We start from the raw sequence: 17,628 nt of genomic DNA, 5'->3' as shown, positions 1-17,628 counted from the left end.
AAAAAGGTGGACAGCCACCAGCCAGGGCATAGGTTGGGAGGGCGGGGCGGAGAAAGGAGGAAGAAGATGATCGATCGAAGCCTTCTGCGATTGAATCGGTAGAAATTGCTTAAAATAATAAATAAATCCCTCCGAATTGATGGGGTTGTTGTGTTTCACTTAGGATAACCCCTAGTGTATATGGATCGTAGATGGAGTCCATATCAGTTGGCTTTTCCTGTGGCAATCTACACAATGTTAAAGATCTAGATGTAGCAATAGTCCCACTAACAAATAAAGGTCATAGTGATAAGAGGCGAGCAAGAATACATATTTTTTTCTAGATGGATCACGTAGTGCTATGGTGCTCGTAACTATTTTGATATTATGGACCAGTTGTACAATACATCTGGGTAGGTTCAACAATTATTTACTGTCTATAGACTATTTTATAGGCAACATATGACATGTTAATCTACTGTATCGAAAAGTGTGTTAGCTTGGCCAATGGCCATATTGTTGCCTTTTTCTATTGGAGTTTTTTTTCCCTCAAGGTTAAGATGGATTTTTATTTTGGATTTCACTCATTCATTGTTTTCTCCCCTAGAAAGGGAGGAGGAACATGAAATGCACATAAAAAGTAACAACACGATAAAAATATGAACGGAGATCATGCAAAATTTGAGATTGATAAACACTCGTACACGAAAAATTAAAAAGTTAAACATAACATGTGTATACTATTCACTTCTCACATGTAATCCACAACCATTGATGTCATGCTTCATCCATCTATGACAATAATCTATACTTTATATTGAGCTTCAATATAAAATTATAAAGTACTACGCTTGTCCCAACTTACAAAAGGTATGCATGTTACACTCTTTTATACAACTTATATGTTGTATGAATACATAACAACAAAATAAATTAGAGGACATCATCACGTTGCCTTGGGTTGTAATTATATGATAGCTACTGATCTGATCATATTCTTATACCACAATCCTTAGTAGGTACGCACCATATATATCATCATTACGAAGAAAAGAACATGGTAGTGATGCAATTTAGCTATTATTTTTTCAAAATAAGATTTTGTTGTTGTTGTTTTATGTGCTAAATACCATATGAGTGGATCATGATTTATGTTGAGTTGTTATGGAGTGAAAAAATTTAATATATTTAGCAATTTACCAACAAACATTGTGAGTCAATTCTTATTTTTTTTCGAACCACGAGAAAAATCCCACGTACTTCTACATCATATTCAATCATTTTGCATGTGCAACTTTATTAGACTTAAATGTTCGTTAAAGTTACCAATCTTTGGTTCTTAGAAAGTAATAATTAAGAATCAGAAACACAAAAACACAAATTACAAAAGGTTCCACGACAGTGCTGATTTGTTCTTCGGCTAATATAAAGGTATAACTTTGGAATATTAGCTACTTTTTATCTAACCACCATTTCTTGCTTAGATTCTTACTTTTCATGTCACATTTTTTTAGAGCCGCGTACAATTATCATGCCAGATACAAAACAATGTGCTTCCTTTCTTGGTGGTCGTTCATTTTCTTGGGTCAAACTTATGAAATGTACCCTTTTGCTCAGTGAAAATGCAAAGTTGTCTAAAAGTTATGGACTCTTTCACATATCAAAAAATTATGCTTAAAAGAGTAGAATAGTCTAGAAGAATGGGAATAAGAACATATAATGCATGAAATATTCTAGAACCACGAAGATGCATACATTAGATGATGAAAAAGGTGAGATTTTTAATGTGAAAAAGGTGAGAATGTGAACAGTAGCTTGGCGTTATGTATACATGAAAACTTTAAAATAAATTTGGTAGAGTATCCTACATTTGATGTCTTTTGAATTATACTTTGGTATCTTTATGTTTTATTTTAGATATTTGTTAATTTGTTTTTAAATCTTTGCTAGAACGGAAAAATATTTTACCTCAAGTGTTGAAACATATACTTTTCAAGGATATACAACTCAAAACCCAAATGTAGATGCATGTACTATCCAACCAATTGGCCTAAAGTTAAGAACATCAATAAACATTAACCAAGTTCCATTGAGATGGATCATGATACGGCAAATTGGTGATTACAAATAGCAAGTAAAGCATTGGAAAGATAAAATGCAAAGCCTAAAAAACAAATACTAGTACATGAAAATAAATCTTTTTGTAACAACCATCTTTACTTATATCTATACAATGCCAGGCATATGGTGGATTCCATTTTTATGTCAAGACACCTCAAACTATGTTAAGGGAAAATGGAACATCAGAGAATCATTACAAATTATGAGAGTAAAAAAACTTATGCATGAAACTAATGGATACATTTCAACTCATTTTAAAAACAACAATTGATGGCCTGAAGTTAGAAAGAGACGTATAGGAAGAAACAAACATGTTCTGAAGATGAGAAAAACAACTAGAACATAGAAATAGCTTGCATCTAAAGGATCATTTATTTTTATTCCTAACATTAATTTGAGAGAAAATAGGTTAGAGCAAGCAAACAACATGCACGAAAGGACGTGTAATTGTTCACATTTATTTCAAACTACTAAAAGTAAAGTGTATATATGTAGTAGCCAGATGTTGCTCGTGTTCACAAAGTTGTAAGTAAAATTGAGACAAGTACCAATGTTTCTAGAGCAAATATATTGGGTTAGTTGTTACTTTATCTAAGTAATAGATTGAATAATGTGGTGCGTACATTTTAGAAAAAATTCAGACAATTTGAATTTAAAGATAGAAAATATAAAGAGTTATATCAATACAAAGATCTTTTTATAAGTGGAAATATTACACCTATAAAATAAACACTTTTCACATTCTAAAATGTACGGGTGTTAGGGTTGGACGCCGAGCTAGCTCGGTTCGGCTCGGCTCAACTTGGTCTAGCTCGTTAGCCAAACGAGCCAACTCGGCTCGGCTTGTTAACAAAATAAGCAAAACTAAATGCTCGGCTCGGCTCGTTAATAGCTCGAGCCAGCACATTAGGCTCGAAAGTCATATGTAAATTTGGTATTATAACCATAATATATGTGAAATATAAAAGTATAGCTATCGTAAACAAACTTATGCATGAACCATAATCGATCAATAGTTTACTAATTACATTAGCTTGGCCATAGCCTATAAGTACTGTTGTAGCAGTATGCATATCTTAAAAAAAGACTAAGGATGCACTCTTGTCCCTTTGATCTCAGTTCTATTGCAACTTGCAAAGGACTCCATATCCATATGACCATCTCTCATCTGGAAAATTGAAGGCACATGTTAAGTTTCAGCCACAAGCAAGCAAATATTGAATTAATTTTATAAAGAACTGTATTAATCCAATCGAAGTGAAGATAAAATGAATAGATACTTTATTAGTTTTTTCTACACATTTGGTTGAAATTCCAACCACTCAACATAATCCCCATCATCTATTTTCTGAAAAGAGAAACACAATTAGACCCTCTGGCTCCCCTAAGCTCTACTAAAGCTCGGTTAGCTCGCGAGCAGCTCACGAGGTGGCTCGAGCTAGCTCGTTAACAAAATGAGCAAAAATAGCTGCTTAGCTCGTTAAAAAATTTATCGAGTCGAGCCGAGCAACAATCAAGCCGAGCCTGTTCGCGAATTTTCGGCTCGACGTCCGGCCCTAACAGGTGCCATGTGACCGTGTTGGCGTGAAGTGCTTATGGTGGTAGCTAAAATGGCGTTGCATGTATGAAGAAAAAGATGCGTTTCAAGCCACAACAATAGCACAATGCTAATACAAAGCAGCTACAACCTACTCCCTCAATCCCCTTTTAATCGTCAGTAGGGAACCGTGATTGTGAGGAGATCATGTTTCTTGAGCAATTAAACTCTGTTCGGCTGGCTGTGGCTGGTGGCTGGTGCTGATTTGTTGTAAGAGGAAAATACTGGCTGTTGGTTGATGCTGATTTGGTGTGAAAGAAATATTCTGCTGACTGGTTGGCTGACAAGTAAGATGAACATAGTCTATCTATGAGAAATATCATTCACACTCTAATATATGGATATTGTATTTTCCGTGTCTTTTTTAATGTATAATGGATACATATTTTTATAGAATACGTATATAGACACTTATTATACACACATATATACTCACATCTTTAAACACATGCATATACATTTAATCCTAATGAATATCTGTTGGTATATTTTGATATTGACAAAATTATTAGTCAGCTCCACTTCTCAAGATGTATTTGTGTACCTATGCTTATAGAGGTGAATATGCGTGCGTTGTGAGTATCTGAGTTGTATTGTATAATTAAAAAAATCTATTTCTCAACATGTTCAAAATTATGAGTATATTTTTTTTTTTGAAAATATCAATTCCGTTGCCCAAATTTCGCTCGAAAGGACAAGATAACGAAGGTTTGTCCAAAAAAAAAAAATAGATAACGAAGGCCATGCTCCAAAATCCAAGACCTCTCATGTGGGCGCACGTACGCTGGGGCGCTGGGCGAGCGAGCGGAGCGGAAACCCCGAGCCGGAAATCCCGTTTCGCTTTCCCTGCTCCCCTCTCTTCTCCTCTCTCCCCCTCACGGCCAAGCCAAAGCCATGCCTCCTACTACTTCCCACACCACGTCACAACAACGCCTCCACCCCACCCCACCGCCTCTCTCCCCCTCCGCCTCCTTCCCCTCCCGTCCCACGAACCCTAACCCTAATCCCTTCGCCGCCGACGCCGCGGGACCGACCCGGCCGCTGCCCGCGCTGCGCTTTCTGCGTCCTCTTCGGGCTCGGCTCTCGTCTCCCCTCGCGCGGCACGCGGGGGCACTAGGGTTTTCGTCATGGACACTCGCCGCGCCCCCCCACGCGGCGGGGGCGCCAACGGCGGCGGCGGCGGCGGGCTCTCCTACTCCACGCTATTCAACCTCGAGGTAGGCGCTTTGCTCGCTGTGTAGTTCTGCTATCTATATTCCTCTCTCTCGCGCTCGCAAAGGGGTTTCTCTGCGCTTTAGGGGTTGTGTTGGATCGAAAGTGCTGCGTGGCGGATCCAATTGTTGGGCTGCCGAGCTTGTTTGTTGCGCGGTTTTGGGTTAATTCCCCTCCGGAGGGCTGCTTACTTTTGTTGCCTTTTGTTTGTGTAATTTAGTGATCATTTTGGGCTGGAGACCCGCTTTTAGCTCAGGTGTTAAGGGCTGGCAAGAATTGGATTAATGCATGTTGTTTGGCGGTGCTGTTCCAATAGTTGTAGTGACTGATACTCAATGTTACTGTTTATTTGGTTTGTATTATATCAATCAATTACTGCATTGTTATTCGCTGGACTAAGTTAGTTGGCACGGTATTGGTCTATTTGTAGTGTAATCATGGGTATTTGCGCATTAATGATTCGTGAGTTGGATGGTTGGGAAAGAGTGAAGGCTTGACATGTGGGAGCAAGATTGTCAAGAGAAGATTCAAACCAAAAGGGATATGATCAATCGGGGCCGTGGTGTGCTTATCGTCTTGTTTAACTTATGTCAACTGCCGTTGTTTGTTTGCGACCATCATTTTTGTCAAAATTTATACTATTTCATGCATCTTCATGCTTTTTTAGCACAATCGCTCGCATAAGTCATTGGCCTTAATGTAGTTGTACTATGTTTTGATTTACAGTCTCCGTTTGTTAGCTGCTGGGATCTAACCATGCTCTTTTTCTATGCATTTTGTCATTGTGGCCTGCTTAGTTTCAGTGTGTCAATAATCATCACTATTGACGTTCTTGTACTGTATAAACTCACACCAATAGAGCTTTGTATTCCATTCTTCTAAGCATTTGCAATCATTTGTGGTAAACATTTTTTTTTGCCCACATGAATGTCTTCTGACAGGTCTTTTAAGTGCTATCTTTTACATAGTATTTATCAGCAAAGTTCTTAGTGGGTTTGATTTTATGCAGTTTGGTATTCTAACGATGTGTGCCTGCTAAGGAATTTTGTGTCGTCATGCCAGAGTTGTTTAGTCGTTTGCATTTTTGAGCTATTGATCCATCATTTTATTACTCATGTAGTGTAATTGTTCCATATCTATGGATCTATCTATTTGATCCGTGTAGGCTCTTTAAACCTTGTAATATGAGGTAGTGTAGAAATGCGTAGAGTATATTTGTCGTTCTCTTATTGTTTTGAACTCGTGAAGCAGATATGTTTTTATCTACTCTTATGTCTTTCTGGGCTGTTTATCTTACCAATGCCATTCTGATGATGGGGTTGTACTGAAAATACTGTTGCAGCCCTTGTTGAACTTCAGGGTTCCTGTACCAGAAGATCTTGCCTGCTATGGGCATAGCAGCCCGAATGGGAGTGCAAGCAGCGAAGGTTGGCTACCTTCATGTTTACATTTTGACCTTTATTTTGATGTTTTCTGTTTAAGAGTTGTGTTGCTTATTGTCAAAATCCATTGCGCAACTTAGGTAGCTCTTACCCATTTGCCATGCTTCTATGTGCATCATTTTTCTTATTCAACTTTCCTTTTTAGGTCAAGGATCCTTGTTGGATCAGTACAACGGTATAAATGATGCTTCGCATGGCCTGCATCGGAAGAGAAAAAGGCATCTTGATGGTGCCAGCGATGATGATGAGGCAGATCCCTATAGTAACCAAATAACGGAGGAGCACTACCGTACAATGCTCAGTGAACACGTCCAGAAGTACAGGAGGTCAAAGTTCAGGGAGGTCACTATTGGTTCTGATCCTCCTTGTGTTGCAAGCCCCCAATTAAAAGACAAAAGTGGTGGTAAAAAAACTATGAAGCACAGAAGTGATTCTAGGAATGCTGCAACATCGGATGAAGTAGAAGCCTCACATGTGTACAGTGGGATAGAATGTATTAAAACCCATGGTGGTTTTAATAAGCTTGTAGCGACCCTTGATTCCACCTACTTAGATATGGGGGATAATATACGCTACTTAGTTCCTGAGGGTTATGATAAGTTAGCATCATCCCTTAATCTGCCTGTTTCTTCTGATATACGTGTCGAGGAACACTTCTTGAAGGGAATGCTAGATTTGCGCACCCTAGCAGCAATGCTTGGTTCTGACCAAAAGTTTGAGGCTTCCAATCGTGGTGGATTATCAGAACCTCTGCCACAGTCCGAATCCCTCCAAGAAAGGGTAAAGGTGCAGAAATTCTCTCTTCAAGTTACTGAGGACCCCTTTGCAATTCCGGAAGGAGCAGCTGGGAGGATACGGAGGTCTATTATATCAGAAGCTGGAAATTTGCAGGTTCATTATGTTAAAGTCTTGGAAAAAGGAGATACGTATGAGGTTGTTCTTAGGTTCTTAGCTGATTTAACTTTAGTTGAAATTTCGTACACCCAATTCATTGTATTTAGCAACCGTGGCAAATTCTGAATGCAGATTATCGAGCGTAGCTTACCGAAGAAGCAAATAATAAAGAAGGAACCTTCTGTAATAGTGAAAGAAGAGGCGGAAAAAACTTACAGACTATGGCAGTCTCTTGCTACCAAAAGCATCCCAAAGCATCACAGGAATTTCAATGCTTTGGTAAAGAAACGGCAAGTAGATGCTAAGCGCTTCTCTGATAGTTGCCAACGGGAGGTATTGCACACCCATGCATGTTGTTGCCATGTACTGTACAATTTTCGTGTGCTCTTGTTTACAGTGTTGTTGTTATGCATGTCTGAAATATCCAGGTAAAGCTCAAAGTAAGCCGGTCACTGAAACTGATGAGATGCGCTGCAATACGTACAAGGAAGCTGGCTAGGGACATGCTGATATTTTGGAAAAGAGTAGACAAAGAGCAGGTTTTCCTTTATCCCTTACACTTACTATAAAGTAATTCTGCTGAGGCTGATTTTAAATTTAAACTTTTCATTTCATTCTTTTTTAATTTGTTCATTATCTGCATCAATACAATTTTTTCAAGTTCAATATTATCTCTCCCCCCTTTCTCTTGCATAAACATTATTTGTTTAGGTCAGTTTTGCACATGGTTGCTTTCCCTTTAGTTGTTTTCAAACACAGGACATGTTCAGATTTACGACACTAATGTAGTAATGTTTTCCCCATCTTATCAGTATGAGTTGAGGAAAAAGGAAGAAAGAGAAGCTGCTGAAGCTTTGAAGCGTGAGGAGGAGCTGCGTGAAGCAAAAAGACAGCAACAGAGGCTAAACTTTCTGCTTTCACAAACAGAGCTTTATAGTCATTTCATGCAAAACAAGGCTGGTGCCTCAGCACCGCCTGATGAGGAAGATGTCCCTGATGAAGATGGGGAGGAAGATCCTGAGGAAGCTCAATTAAAGAGAGAGGCTTTGAGAGCAGCTCAGCATGCCGTCTCTCAACAGAAGATGAGGACAAATGCATTTGATAGTGAAGTTGTGAGGCTTCGTCAAACTTCTGAGTCTGGTCTTCCAACTGATGATTCATGTAGCATGGATCCGAACAAGATTGATCTATTGCACCCGTAAGTTCTTGAAAATTTTGAATATTTAAAATGAATAAGTTCTCTAGAACTGATTACTTTGTACTATCTTATTTTTAGCTCAACAATGCCTGAGAAGTCATCTGTGCAGACACCAGAGTTGTTTAAGGGTGTATTAAAAGAGTATCAGCTAAAGGGCTTGCAGTGGCTGGTTAATTGTTATGAACAGGTAAACTGTTAAAGGCTGATACCTTTTTGACTGTTTGGTATGAGTGCGTTTGATTCACTTAAAGTTGGAATTCTTGCAGGGGTTGAATGGCATTCTTGCTGATGAGATGGGTCTTGGGAAAACTGTTCAGGCTATGGCATTCCTGGCTCATTTGGCTGAGGTTGGTGAATTTGTTTTTTTAACCTAAAAATTATCTTTTTATTAGTCTAGCCAGTGCTCCATTATTATACTACACTATAATTTATTTGGTGTTTGTGACTGAGCTATGTTGTTTTTTCCACAATTTATTTTTATTTCTTTCCTCAAGTTATCTCAGTAATTTTAGAATGGAGTATATAATTTAAACCTAATTGTAGCGCACTAACCATTCACTATGGACATTGGTATATCACGCAGGACAAAAACATATGGGGCCCCTTTCTAGTGGTGGCTCCTGCATCTGTTGTGAATAATTGGGCTGAGGAGTTGATTAGATTCTGTCCTGACCTAAAGATACTTCCTTACTGGGGCCCAGAGAGGATGATTCTGCGTAAGAATATCAACCCCAAGCGTCTCTATCGCAAGTAAGTTGCTGGCCCGGGCACAAACTTGTGCATGTCGCACTTTTCCTCCAAGGTCCAAACATTAATGCCTAATCATGTGACTTGTTCTCTCTACTGTACAGAGATGCTAGCTTTCACATTCTTATTACAAACTATCAGATACTTGTGAATGAAGAGAAGCTTTTGAGACGTGTTAAGTGGCAATACATGGTACTGGATGAGGCCCAGGCCATAAAAAGTTCAAGCAGGTGACGTTACACATTGGAAACTTGTGAATGAAGAGTTATTTTGTTTAGTCCCCCCCCACCCCACCCCCCCCAAAAAAAATCCTCTCATTTGTGGCAATCTTCATTTATTTATTCTAGAATTCTTACCTTCCCTTGCTTGACAAATTGCGTCGCTCTGCTGCAGCCAGCGTTGGAAGACATTGCTGGGCTTTAACTGTAGAAATCGTTTACTGCTAACTGGGACACCGATACAGAATAATATGGCTGAGTTATGGGCACTTCTTCATTTCATCATGCCCACTCTATTTGACAGCCATGAACAATTTAATGAGTGGTTCTCAAAGGGGTACTTCTCTTTGCTGTAGTTCTACCTTCTTTATTTTGTCCGTCCTTAAGAGTTGCTGATGATATTTTTGGCTTGCCAGTATCGAGGGTCATGCTGAGCATGGGGGAGCTTTGAATGAACATCAGCTTAGCCGACTGGTAAGATGTGGCCATACTGTTTCTATTGAATATTTTGTGGGGTTTGGTACAATTTGTTATCCTTCTAAAATTATAATGGCTCTTCTCCATTTCTACAGCATGCTATTTTGAAGCCCTTTATGCTGCGCCGGGTTAAGATTGATGTCATTGCTGAAATGACAAAAAAGAAAGAAGAAATTGTACCCTGCAAATTGAGTTCTCGTCAGCAAGTCTTCTATCAAGCCATAAAAAATAAGATATCTCTTAATGAGTTGCTTGATGGAAGTCGCGGCAATCTAAATGATAAGAAGTTACTTAGCCTGATGAATATTGTCATGCAGCTACGGAAGGTAGTATATCTTTACAATATGTTTCACTTTTGATCATGTGGAAAATCATTTATAAGAACTCAACTGTCCAAAAGTTGTTCCTTCTCTATTGTAAGTTAAGTTAATTTGGTTCTCTTTTTTTATGTTTGTAACTTGTTCTTTCTCTGAAACACCTTTAGGTCTGCAATCACCCGGAGCTGTTCGAGCGCAATGAGGGAAGTTCTTACTTTTACTTTGCTGATATCCCAAACTCACTTCTCTCTCCCCCATTTGGGGAATTACAAGATGTACATTATGCCGGCAAGAGAAACCCTATAACGTTTGAGGTATAGTTTCTGTTATCTTTGCCTTTGTTTTTTTATTGGGCATGCGGTTTACAACCTCCTGCATATGTCCATGAGCACAAACAATACGTTAATATATATCTACCATAAATTTCTCAGATTCCAAAGTTAGTTTATGAGGGAATCATCTGCAACATGGAAATTTCTGGAAACGGCTGTGCATTTCGGAGTGGATATTTGAACAGGCTGTTTAATATATTTTTGCCCAGCAATATCCATTGTTCAGCCATTCCGGAAGCTAAGTCATCGAATGAGTCTGTTCTATCATCTGGTGCATTCGGCTTTACACGGTTATCGAATCTGTCCCCAGTTGAAGCTTCCTTCTTGGCCACTTCATCATTGTTTGAGAGACTAGCATTTTTAGCAATGCAATTGAATATGAAGTACACTGATGAAATTATGGATGCATTCATTGATTTAGAAGGTCCCAAGTTCAGTCAGAATGATGCCACAAGCAATCGTGCAGTTGCTCGGTTGTTGCTTTCTTCTACAAAGGACAAACCCAGTTTGCTTAGAACAAAGATTGGAACTGGCCCAGGTGATTGCCCATATGAAGCACTGGTGCTTTCTCATCATGACAGGCTTGCCTCAAACATAAGGCTTCTTCGTTCAGCATATGCTTTTATTCCGCCAGCTAGAGCACCGCCTGTGAGTCCATTTTTCTTATGCATGTTGGTTTATTTTTGGATAGTGCATTGCATGAGGCAATCAGTGCATCTGGTCATCTCTGAGTACATTTTAGCTCTAATGTTAAAAGTTTGGAACCTCCTCCAAGTAGTAGTTCTTATTAAATTTATCTGTTTTATCAAGTATTTCCAGTGTTCGTTAACACCCGTCTCTCCTTCACCAGGTAAATGTTTGGTGCGCCGATAGAAATTTTGCCTACAAGTTCACTGATGAGATGCATGATCCTTGGGCCAAGAAACTGTTCCTGGGATTTGCTCGTACTTCTGAGTTCAATGGTCCTAAAAAACCAGTTGGTCTTCATCCTTTGATACAAGAAGTACATACTGATTTGCCCATCCTTGAGCCGATGTTGCAGCTACCTTATAGGATTTTTGGGTCTTCTCCGCCTATGAGTAATTTTGATCCAGCTAAAATGCTCACTGTAAGTCTTCATCACTTCTGTTGTGTTATGCTGCATATTGTGTTCATGTTTATTTTTTACCTGTATAATTTCATCACCCTTTTAGGGCCTGTTTGAATATTTGGTTCAATTTCCTTATATTATTTGAATTTGAACAAAACGTTGAAAATCTTTAGAAGAATGTGGATCTGAGGTTCCTTTAAGCTCGGAAGTGCTCAAATATGTCTTTGTACAGCATGACTTGATTGTTCGAACATTTAGTGTGAATTCCTTAACATAAATGCCAAATCATTTCGGTATTTGTTGCACCTTACTTTAGTTGTTTCGGTACCTTGTTACTAATGTGGAGTTTCTGATGATAGGATTCTGGGAAGCTCCACACCTTAGATATGCTGTTACGGCGCCTTCGAGCTGAAGGTCATCGTGTGCTCCTTTTCGCTCAGATGACTAAAATGTTGGACATCCTTGAGGTATTACTTTTTCTTCATGCATTCCAATTCTTGCTGAAGACTTGAAGTACAACTCTTCGGACAAAATTGCAGATAGAATTCCAAAGAGTAGTTCACTTGAATAAATTGAATGACAACTAAGTCTTGATACATTTAATTGATAGTCATGAAAATTGTATTTATTGGGATCAATTCCATGTTGCTAGGACTCTAACAGAAATCAGTACCAACCTTTAAGGAAAATTGACATGAGATACTCAACTCTATGAAGAAACTGTACCATGATTTGTAAACTAACCTAGTTGTATACCTTTAGACGTTACGTTATCATGGGAACTATGTTGATCCAGAAGGTTTTTGTATTACTTGAATAGATCTGTGCTCAGCTTGTAACAAGATTTTTAATTTGTGTTTCCTTTTGGGATGCACAAGGTAGCAAACAACCAAATATTTTGTGTTATCGACGGCAGTTTAAATTTTAATTATGGAGAGCCATTTGTCGTAAATACATGTTGTAATATGCCCATGCGTTGCCATGGTCGAAGACCCCATACCGATCGCGGCTGATTTTTTCTTTCTCTGCGATGGGTTTTCTTTGATACGGATTTTGTTATGTTTTCACGTTCTCTTTGTATTCGAGTCCGTTTAGGTTACAATATAGTGTTGTTCAATTCTCATTATATATGCTTCGGTCCACCTGTTGGTGACGCTTTTGGACCAAACCAAAGTTTCCTGTGGAAACGTTACTTGCTTTAGAAATAGGTGAAGATATAACACGTAATTTTTACAAAATCTACTAATGCCTTTTGGTGATTTGGGAAAAATGTGAAAACAAACTTATTAGGGGGAAAATTCATATTCCTTTTGTAGCTAAAGGTTACAAAGCCTTGGTACCTAATGATCTTTAGAAGCATGGTAGCAGTTTTTGTTTCCACTATTTCTATACCTACATTTTGTATTTGGTGAAGGAGCTGAAAATAGACTACTAGATATTTAAGCAAAGTTGAAAACCTTACCAGTAAAATGAACTCTGTCCATTATTCATGAAGAATGTACTTCTGAGAGTGGTATACTAAAATTTTCATCCTTATAATTGTGATCATCATATGTTTTTTTCAGGATTACATGAATTTCAGAAAATTCAAGTACTTCAGACTTGATGGGTCTTCTGCTATCTCGGACCGCCGTGACATGGTCCGAGATTTCCAGAATAGGTAAGCATATTAATAGTTACTCTCTCCGTCCTGAAATGTAAGTCATTTTGCTTTGTCCTAAGTCAAAGTAGTCTAAGTTTGACCAAATTTGTAGAGAAAAATACTAACATCTAACACATCAAATAAGTAAATTTAGAAAGTATATTTCATAATGAATCCAATTATTCTCATTTGACATTCAAAATGTTATTACTTTTTTCTATAAACTTGGTCAAACTTGGAACAGTTTAACTTAGGACAAACCAAAATGCCTTACGTTTCAGGACGGATGGAGTAGGTGGTAGTGTTGAAGTATAAGTGAACTACCCACCGCTTCCTATCAGCTTAAGCTTTTGGGTTGAACTAGTTGGTGAATGCGACTCAATAGGCAGAGTTTGAGCTGCTACAATAAAATGATATAACTCTGTTGAAACATGTCCTTAACCGATATTTTCTTTTTGTAGGAATGATGTATTTGTTTTCTTGTTAAGCACAAGAGCTGGCGGACTTGGTATTAATTTGACCGCTGCTGATACAGTTATTTTTTACGAAATTGACTGGAATCCAACACAAGACCAGCAGGCAATGGATAGAACACACAGGCTTGGTCAGACAAAAGAGGTAGGTGAAACATCAGTTTTTGCTAACTTTATTTCCTTGACTATCATTATTATGTTTTTGAGTGATCATTGAACTTTCTTGAGGACACTCTTACTATGAAAAACATATGTGCTTCAGAAATTCGACTAACCTCTGTATGATATTTTTTGTGATTAGCTTGTTTGACATTTAAAAAGTTAGATCGCTTGTTACGAAAAAAACTAGTGAGTTGTTTGACTCTTTTGTGTCCACTTCTAGTCATCATTCCTTCCATTCAGTTTAGATTGAAAGTATCCACCAGACCACCACCCTATCTTGTTGTTTTTGCCCTAGGGTGCATTGTTCTACAACAAAGTCAGACTTATCTGTCAAGGGTCAACGTGTCAAATCTGACAATAGCATCGCAAAGTGTATCTGGTCGCAAATATTTGTTGGTGATGAAGGTACTTCACGAGGCAAATCTGCACGTGATTTTGATGGTTTCCAATGTATATATGTTTCAAAGGATATATATGTTCAATTTTTGGAAGTAACTGCTGTATGTTCAAAGCAACAAGTATTTGCGACCAGTAGCTGTACTAAACTTTATATAGGGGCTTTGATTAACTGAAGTACCAATATCTTGTTTAATTCAGTTGGTAAGCATTGCATTGTATAAAAGATCAGTTATGTAGGAATTGAACATTTGAAAGAGAACATAGTGTTGTTTGTTGTTACTCATTAGTCCATCAGTAGGTTTCCTTCATTTTATCCTATAATAACAGCAGTATTAGCATAGTGGATTCAATATCTAGGTATAGTGCTTGTTTTGCTATCAGCAATATTGTAATTGTTTAATTTCCAATTTGGGATATAACATCGCAATGTTGCAAACTGTAATTCTGAATCTAGGGCCTGTTCGGACTTTAGACAGAGGATTTGTATTCAGACCCCCATGATATAATTCCTCAGAGCAATCATCCTAATCAAAATCTGCTTAGCTTGTTAGGGGGTCTGCTCCAGAAACTTCTACAAATCAACCGGTAACATGGAAGCAGCAAGTCTGTTGGTGCTACCTGGCAAACTGTTGATTGTGTCATTTGTATTCTCGACTGTTTTTGGAATCAAAATTCTTTGTTGTTTGTTGGAATGCATTTTATAATAGCTCGATTCCTTAAATTTTCTTGAAATGTGCAATTTTAGGTAACTGTGTACAGACTTATATGCAAAGATACTATTGAGGAGAAAATATTGCAAAGAGCAAAGCAGAAAAATGCAGTGCAAGAGTTGGTCATGAAGGGGAAACATGTCCAGGACGATCATTTGATGAGACAAGAGGATGTTGTTTCGTTACTTCTTGATGACACACAGATTGCACATAAGTTGAAAGAAATATCCATGCAGGTAACTTTACAGTATCATTTCCATTTTTTTGGTCACTTGTCTGACACTCTTAGCCCATACCCAAACAATATGCATTTTACCATGTCTGTATTCGAACTTGTAGCAATTGCTATGATGTGGCACATAGTTGTACACGTAATGGAGTCCAATGTTTTTATGGCATCGATATGTAGGGATACATATTAGCAAGTATCGGGACAATTGTGATTTTTCTGATCATCCCCAATCCTAATGACACCTTCGCGATTTAGCAATACGTTTCTCAGATTGCATCCTTAGTGGTCAGCTGCACAGGAAAAGGCAGGTCGAGCCAGAGACAGACAACTGGGAGTTACAGGGTCCTTGTGTAAATTGGGGAAAACTCATTTGTTAGTGGGGGAGAGGGAGGGAGGGGTCAAAGTCAAACACACAGAGACAACATAGTTTAGCTTTTACTGTTGGTAGGATCGTAGGGAACCTATATCAATCATGTGTTTGGGCTATTAGGTTCTGTGTCTTTATATTGTGGCCTGTATTGTTCAATTGTCCTGAAATTTAATGTTACTGCTGGTAGGCTGGAGTCTGAATATTATACGTCAACATAAACTCTACCTCCGTTAGACTTATTTATGAAAATACTGGTCCTCCCCCCTGGAATGCTGGCTTCTAGAATCAATTTCTTATTATTATATAATGTCATTTGTCTTTTTCAGAAAATGTTATATTTAATTCAATTGGAAAGTCTCGTGAGAATATTGTTTTTTTCCTGTTAATTTACCATTTTAGGCAAAGGATCGGCAAAAGAAAAGACGAGCGAAGGGCATCAAGGTTGACAAAGAAGGAGATTTAACGCTCGAGGACTTGGATGATGCTACTGCGGAAGCTGTAGATCAAGATAACACAACCAACAAAAAGGTACATCTGTGAAATACATTTGACCTATTGATTTACCTGTTTATATTTGTAATAGGACTACATCACGAACCTCTGAACGGTCATTATTCTTTTTCGATGTGTGTACCTGTCCTGCAGTCTCTTGAGCATTCTTCATTTGTTCACACACGTGATGCAAATCACTGAGACAATAAATCAACATGCAAGCTTGAAAATTCAAACTTTGAGTAAAAGGAAAACATTCAAAATTCAATTTTGTGTGAATACAATTTCTATGGTTGGAAACCTGATATGAGGTTTTGTTTTGGGCTATATCTGTTGAACTTGACTTGCATTTTAGTCCATATGATAACATATGATTGCTATATTAGTGCAATATTAATGCAAATTGATAGCACTAAACTGAAATCTGCTACTTCGAATTTCTTGTATTTGCCTTCATGATCTTGCATCTTGATGTCATATTGGGCTGGATTAGCTTGCAATTCAATACTACTGTTCTACACACTGCTTATAAACATTTTGTATTGGTAACTGAGATTGTGCAAAGCAACTAACCTCAAATTTGTCTTCATATTTTTTCCTTTGCCACCTTGTTTATCCACCACTTAGATTATTTGTTTGGTCTTGTGCTGTATGAGTCCTGCTCACTTACCTAAGTGTTTCTTAAATATTTCTAGAAGAAGAGCTCGCACAAGAAACATTCGAAGATGCATGATAATGACAATGTGGACAAGAACGGAGAGGCCCCTTCAGGAGGTGATCTTACGGGGGGTGGTCACACAGAAAATGAACAGATCGCCGAACCAAGGCCTAAAAGATCAAAAAGGCTGATGAAGGACACGAGTGATGATAAGGAACCAGCTGCTGCTGATCTTGAGAAACCTGCAGATGAAGCGGAAAATCTCACAGGACATGATGATGAGACAGAAGAGGTGCAAGACGGCACTCCATCTTAATCTACTGAGAGATGATAACCTAGGATGCTAAATGGCAAGATGAGAACAATTTATTACGCTGAGGCTGGGCATCAGAGATGGTTGCAGACCTGGAGTTTTCTAGGTGAAAAAAGTATTTAACCGCACCTCTTGAGGAAATCAGCAAAATCGGTGATTTCGAAGTCAGTGTGGTGGCAATAAGCTCATGCGGGTTGCCTTTTAAAGGCAGGGAGGGTTATCCTCCAGAGGCATGCAGTCCACGTCTGCAGTATTCATTGTGCTGGCTGTGGCCATTGTGTACATAACCATGAAGAGATGATCCAATAACCAGCATATATAGGAATAATTTTGTGTAAAGAGTGTAGCTATCTGTATTGATCATAGATTTGGTGTTGATAACTAGATTAAAGGAACACGGCTGGTAACAGCTGCCGTGGAGTCAAAACGTGTCTGATCATTTCTGACCGTGTAGTATGCTAATGGTAGATTTCTGTAGCGCATAGATATTTGTATCTGAAAGATGATGAAGCGCATAGTGCCTGTGTTTTTGTCGAGCAGACAGTTGTGTGCA

The 17,628-nt window shown here is 38.4% G+C and overlaps 1 protein-coding gene across 1 annotated transcript; it reads left to right on the top strand.

The window, feature by feature from the left end:
- Positions 1–4,571: 4,571 nt before the first annotated feature.
- On the top strand, positions 4,572–17,628 carry LOC120692135 (chromatin-remodeling ATPase INO80-like). The gene is made up of 22 exons (XM_039975369.1): positions 4,572–4,914; positions 6,252–6,336; positions 6,497–7,284; positions 7,378–7,578; positions 7,674–7,784; positions 8,058–8,443; positions 8,522–8,630; positions 8,710–8,790; positions 9,027–9,193; positions 9,295–9,420; positions 9,584–9,745; positions 9,825–9,882; positions 9,981–10,211; positions 10,370–10,516; positions 10,634–11,182; positions 11,385–11,642; positions 11,984–12,091; positions 13,190–13,284; positions 13,728–13,884; positions 15,046–15,246; positions 16,012–16,140; positions 16,800–17,628. The coding sequence occupies exons 1-22, from the start codon at positions 4,825–4,827 to the stop codon at positions 17,076–17,078; spliced, it is 4,518 nt and encodes a 1,505-aa protein (XP_039831303.1). The 5' UTR covers positions 4,572–4,824; the 3' UTR covers positions 17,079–17,628.

The sequence above is a fragment of the Panicum virgatum genome, chromosome 9N, assembly GCF_016808335.1.
Source record: "Panicum virgatum strain AP13 chromosome 9N, P.virgatum_v5, whole genome shotgun sequence".
Classification (NCBI taxonomy): Eukaryota; Viridiplantae; Streptophyta; class Magnoliopsida; order Poales; family Poaceae; genus Panicum; species Panicum virgatum.
Note: the sequence above shows the minus strand (reverse complement) of the source record. Positions and strands in the feature narration are given on the sequence as shown.